Source organism: Morus notabilis, unplaced genomic scaffold (assembly GCF_000414095.1).
Source record: "Morus notabilis unplaced genomic scaffold, ASM41409v2 Scaffold123, whole genome shotgun sequence".
Taxonomy (NCBI): Eukaryota; Viridiplantae; Streptophyta; class Magnoliopsida; order Rosales; family Moraceae; genus Morus; species Morus notabilis.
Window position 1 is genome coordinate 40,857 of NW_010360246.1, and position 6,313 is coordinate 47,169.

General features: G+C 35.2%; 1 protein-coding gene across 1 annotated transcript; it reads right to left on the bottom strand.

Annotated features, from left to right (window-relative positions):
* Positions 1-3,744: 3,744 nt before the first annotated feature.
* Positions 3,745-5,897, bottom strand: LOC21391633 (cyclin-dependent kinase inhibitor 7). The gene is made up of 4 exons (XM_010096072.2): positions 5,376-5,897; positions 5,145-5,212; positions 4,622-4,804; positions 3,745-4,358 (listed from the first exon to the last, which is right to left on the bottom strand). The coding sequence occupies exons 1-4, from the start codon at positions 5,808-5,810 to the stop codon at positions 4,289-4,291; spliced, it is 756 nt and encodes a 251-aa protein (XP_010094374.1). The 5' UTR covers positions 5,811-5,897; the 3' UTR covers positions 3,745-4,288.
* Between the last annotated feature and the right edge of the window lie 416 nt (positions 5,898-6,313).

The following is a 6,313-nucleotide window of genomic DNA, read 5'->3' on the forward strand; positions in this document are numbered from 1 at the left end:
AAATGGGTAGACCGTAGATGTTGATATATCATTAGAAGCTGGTATTTTAAAAATTTGTGTAGTAGTTCTTTAACTATATATTTTCATATAAAATTGTTTAGGAAAAACTGAGTGCCCAAAACTTGCAAATCCTGGAGTCTAGACTCAAAGTACTGAAAGAGAAACATAAATCCTTTGCATGATGTTTTTATTGAAAATGGCTGAGCAGTTTTCCAAGCTAAAAAAAAAAAATGCTCCTACAGGGATTTAGGTGTCACATTTTTTTTTTGAGCAAATTATACGTCACATTTTTATTTTATGGGTTTTTCAAATGTTCGAGTAAAGGGCCTCATCAAGCTATCTATAGTTGAGAAAATTATAAAAACCGACCCTTAAACGCATCTTTTTGGAGTTTTTTTTTTTTTTTTTTTTTTTTTTTTGTGATAAGTTACCCTTTTAATAATAATTTCTTTAATTATAGATAATAATTTATTAAATTTTAGACAATAATTTATTAAATTATATCCGTTGTCGGTCACATCTGTTAATTATTGATAATAATTTATCAAATTACTTATTTTAAAAGGATAAAATTCAACAAAGTAATATGTTAAGACCTAAACATCTTTAATCGTATAATTTTAAAGGGTATTTTTTAAAAATTATCCGATCTAATTTGACTGATCAGTAAAAAGAGCTATCTAGTTGACTTTTCAAATCCTTTGGATTCAAGGTTCATTTCTCATGGGTTTCCAACTTTTGGGCCTTGGCCTAATTGCGAATATGTTCGAGACGTCAATTTGTTTTTTATTTTGTTTTTTAAGAAATCTTGACACATACTCTTAAAAATATATGAGGTTTGATTTTTACTCTTTATTTTTAATTAATATTCTTTTTAGAGTGAATAGTAAGGGGTAAAAATTTAGACATCCACTTTTAAGGTAAGTTTTAGCATTTTTCTCTCTGTTTTTTTTTTTTTTTTTCCTTTTTTAAATTCTTTTTTGGTGAGGATCATATTACTACACCATATGCGTAGCAACATTTTTCATTCTCATAAATACTCCCCATTAGTATAGTAATATTGCATATAATTCTTTCACTTTCTGATAATAACGAACAGCTTGAAACGAAAAAGGAAAAAAGAAAAAAAGCAAACCAACAAATAAAAGTAGAATACATTTAGAAAATCAAAGCTGATGATATGGATCGAGGGACTGAGGAAGAAGATCTGTGTGAAACGGGAAAGGAATCAAGATCTTGAAAAAGATGCAAAAAAGCGAAACTGTTCAGAACGTCATTTAAAAAGAAAAAAAAAATTTTTGAGCACTTTTGAGATTCAAATTGAATTTTTACACACATGCATGCATGCATTACACATCGCACTCACCTTCTACGTTCCGACAGTAGCGCTGACAAACATGATCTCATCGCCATCGAACTCTTAATTAACGTTCACCTGAAGCTCATCTCTCTCTCTCTCTCTCTCTCTCTCTCTCTCTCTATTTTCTTGCTTTGTTTCTATCTTTGTGTTCCTCATAGCTCTTATATCAATGCGAAAAAGTACCACTGCAAAGAATATGCTCGTAATGTATATAATATACACGTAAGGCTCTGATTCTCTTTAACTAGCTACCTTAAACTTAAAGTAAGCAGTCGTCGTCATAGAAACTTTTTTTTTTCCTTTTTTTTTTTTGGCGGAGAAGCCATAGAAACTGAAAACTAAAAGCTTTTCCTACACAAATTGGAATACAAATTAGTTTTTGATTATCAATATGTATATATTTTGTCCAACATATTATACATAGTTTATATATTAAATGATCTTTTCGAGAGGAATGGCATTGAGTATGCAATTTGCTGGCCGTCATTGTCCAAAGGCGAATTTAGAAGAAGATGGAAAAATAAATGGCAATAAGTTAAATTGTTATAAAGTAAAATATTTGAAAAATAAGAAAATTACTTGCATGATAAACTATAATTAGCTCTAGGTCGTAGATATACACACACACGCGCGCGCGCGCTTCTAACCAAACCTTGTATGGTGTCAACAGCCGACAAGTGTTGTTTATGAAAACTCCCTTATTATTCTACAACGTCCTTAATTTCTACTAGTAGCCCTAGATAATAAAGATACCTATTATATATAGTCTGCTCAAGTGAATATACCGAGGTTATATAAAAATCTTCCCACTATTAATTGTTTTCAACAAAAATATGGTTTGGGCATTTTTTTTTCCTTAGTTTTCTATTACAATCGCGAATTCATTGATTTTTTTCTTTACTGATGGCTGATGGGCTGTCGCTTCTTTTATGGTCCTTTGCATGGACGAATTTGGAATAAAGTTAGTACTGAAAGCTGGTAACAAGAAAAGCAACGATGCTTACAACTGAAACAAACAAAGACAATCCAACCATTTCTTTATTGCCTAGTCAAAGCCTAACTACGTTATAAAGCTCTCTCAGTCTGGAAAAAAAAAAAAAGTTGCATTGTGATTGAGAGAGATTTCTTCTACCATTGAACCACCAACTCTTTTGGGGTGGTAGCAAAAAGAAAAAAAAAAAAAAAAAAAAGCAAAAAGCATTATTATTGTGATGAAACTGAAAAAAGTTTTTTTTTTTATTTTAAAAAAAGCATTTTAAAGGACGAAATTGAACTGAAACCATTGAATTTGGAGAGAAATGTTGCAGAAGGCACCCGCTATATGGCCATGCATGTACTATATATATGGATAATGATTTCCGAAAAAGAAAAAAAAAAGAGATTATTATTATTGTTATTGTTATCTATCTTTTTATAAATCAGTGTACAAACGTAGGCAGCAAATCTCCAAGAATCATAACCTCTTTCGCAATGATTGTATCGACACAGAAAGCGACACTTGCTGAGCACATATTTACCTGCCTATACATACCTACATAGTAGAAAGTGGCTCTTCTCATTCCATATCCCAGCAACATGACCATCAAATTCATAACAGAAATATACACACATACATACATACATGTAATATATATATATATATGTATATGCCTGATCATGACCAATACCTGATCAGAACTTCTACTTTTTTGCCACTCTTTTCTTTTCTCTTGCTTTCTTTGCCCCTAACTGTTTTTGGTACTTTTAGACATATATAGACGTAGCACATAATACATAACAGCGTGTTGACCCAGCAATGAACTTTAACCTCAAATAAATAATAGTGGAACTAATCTCGCCTCTCCCTTCTTTTTATCAACTACCCTTTTCTCTATACATTTTCCTTTTTTTTTCCTTCACTTTTTTTTTTGTTTGTTTTCTTTCTGGTTGTACTTGGAAAGGTAAGAGAGTCTCTCGCACATGGGTGTGGGATAAGATTCAACTTTCGGATCCTCAACACGTGTCCGTAACTTAAACGGCATGGTGTTTGTATGTATCTCTACCTGCCTCTCTCTCTCTCTCTCTCTCTCTTTCTCTCTCTCCATGCCCTGCCCTCACCATATGTTATGACAATATCCTAACTCTAGAGCATTTGCCTCAATTTTCTTCTTTTAATTATCCCATTTACGAGCTCAAAAATAAATAAATAAAAAAGCTAGCAATAACAATGACGATATTACGTTGTAGCACTATAAGATATTTCCGAATATCCATTTTTTTTAAAAAAGTAAAATGCATTTACAGCTAACTAGGAGAATACGACAACGTACAGGAATAAATAAATAAAATAGATAACAACTATTTTTTCAAGTTAAAGAGAAGAAAATAGTGCTGAGAATTAATACTGGAATTTACGACTGTGTTTCGTACCAGGCGGCGGCTAGTGGGGAACGGAAAGAGTTTTCAGAGAAACAGACGCGAAATTGAGGGGCTATAAAAACTGATAACTTGCAGGGAAAAAATTATATATTATATATAGTCATATATTCATATGTGTATATTATCGAAACCCATTTTTCTTTCCCGAAAGAAAAAAGAAAAATTCATTTTCCCGTACAACTCGTACAGAGAGAGAGAGAATTAACAAACTTCAGCTGCTGCTGCTACTGCTGATTAATTCATCTTCTTAGTGATAGGGAAAGCTGTACATAATAATAATAAAGAGAGGGAAAAAAAAAGGCTAGGCTAGCTAGAGAAGAGCTAATTAATTGAAATTAGCAGTAACTAAAAGATAATAATTATAACAACTAATAAGATTAATATCATGAGAACCTGATGATCAGCCAGTAGAAACTAATTCTGTTTCTTTTTCTTCTTCTTCTTCACTAACGACGTTGTTTTTTGGGTGTTTTAGCTGTTTCGTAATTGTACTTTTTTTTCTCTCTTAATTCACGGCTTTAATCTAAGCCACTCGTAACGTCCTTCCAAGGGAGTGTCCTTCACAATGTCGTAGTTATACCTGCGGCGAGAGAGAGAATTTTAGGGATTAGCTGGGAAAATTATTATTTTCTCGGCAGACAAACAAACATTAATAAAGCTGAATTTTGAAGTGTCGTTTTTGGTAGCTTTGCAGCAGAAGGTAGCAGCGACAGCAGTTGCAGTACAAATTTGAAACTGGCAGAGAAAATTATTCCACGACTTCATCTTAATTATTCTCCGATTTTTATTTATATTTTCTTTTCTTCCTTTTTTTTTTTCAAAAGATATTAACAAATTACTTACTTTTCCGCGAAACGTTTTTGGATGTCTTTCTCAGCGGCTGCGAAGAATTCCTCAAGCTCCGATTCGCTAGGCATTTTCTCGGCCACCGCTGATCTACTGTGGGAATCCACCACCGTCGGCTTCGCCGCCGACTCCACGTCGTCGGATTCTTCTCGAAGCTTACTCGAAGGAGTCATCTCTCTCCTGAGAGAAAATTTAACGTACACAAGAGTGAGAAGAAAGAAAAGAAAAGAAAAGAAAAACTCAATCTAAATAATATAACTGAATTTAAGCACATATATACTTGAGCTAGAGAGAGAAAGTTGGAGAGAGAGAGAGAGAGAGACTCTTTTGATGTTGTAAAAAGTGAGTGAGTGTAAGGATTAATTTATAAGGCTGAGAAATTGAATTTTTGAGATGTTTTAATTTGAATTTTGAATTTAGGAGCCGAGAAGTGGATAAATTAATAAAATTAAAGGATCGGAAGAAAATTCGAAAATAATGAACGTTTGAGTAACTGAGCTGGTAGTGTTTGGGTGAAAACCTTATTTCTCTGCAGAAATTATACGTCGATGTTTCAACTTCGGTGCTCTCATCTTTATCATCATCATCCTGTAAAATTAAATTCTATAATTAATGAAACATAATATACCGAACGGAATGGAACGGCGAGAGAGAGCAATTAAGCTCTCGACAAACCGAAAACAAAAAAAAATTTCAAAAGAATTTCCAAAAAAAAAAAACGAATTTATTGCGCGAATTTAATTTGCTATACCTCCAGATCTACGAATTCGATTCTCTCCTGATCATCATTATCATCATCGTGATGGTCAGCAATCTCACTGGAGCCGTTACTCGAGCAACACGACGCCTGAACGTCGCGATTGGAGGAGCTAGGGCTCCCGCACCGCTCCGCCTCCTCCGTCGTCTCGGTCGTAGAACGAACTCCGATGGTACTCTCCGCCGTCGCAGGAATCACCAAATTCTCTGACGCGATCACGACTCGATTCCGGCTCCTGAGCTCGACGTACGACGTCGAGAGCTTCACCAATTCTCCCGTTGTCGCTCCGGTGACCTTCCTTCTCTTCGCCGTGACTGAGCTCGCCGCCATAGCCAGAGCCGCTCTGGACCTAGTCCTCACTCCCACCTGATGAGCGACCTCCATCACTGCAATTTCTGCAATTCCTCTGCCAGTACACTTCCGCACCATTATCTCTCTCCTCTCTTTCTTTCTCTGTCCACAACGTTTTTAGGAGAGAGAGAGAGAGCGTGTGCGTGTGTGTGTTCGTTTGCGGAAACGATGATGATGGCGGTGATGATGAATGATGAATGTTGATGATGATGATGAGGACGAGAGGGCCTTTTGGACGGTTCAGATCTTTTTTAGCTTTTTTAAGAGGAAAAAGAGTTTTTAAGTGGGTGGTGGTCCAGACCCCGTTAACAGTGACGGGGGAATCTATAAACGGGGAGTTTGACGGCGCCGTTATGCAGATCTGAGAGGCCGTTGAGGTTTGCGCCGATAATTTGTCCAATCAGTAACAGCCACGTGGAGAGCGCACGTTGGAGCTTATAACTGTAGTGACCCTCTCGGAGCGGGAAAAAATGATTGCGTACTGCATAGTAGTAAGGGTAAAAATGATTGTATGTGGTGGTGAGGTTAAAAAAATAAAAAAATTAACCATCGTCCATTTTGGTCTCGTTCTTCTCATTGAT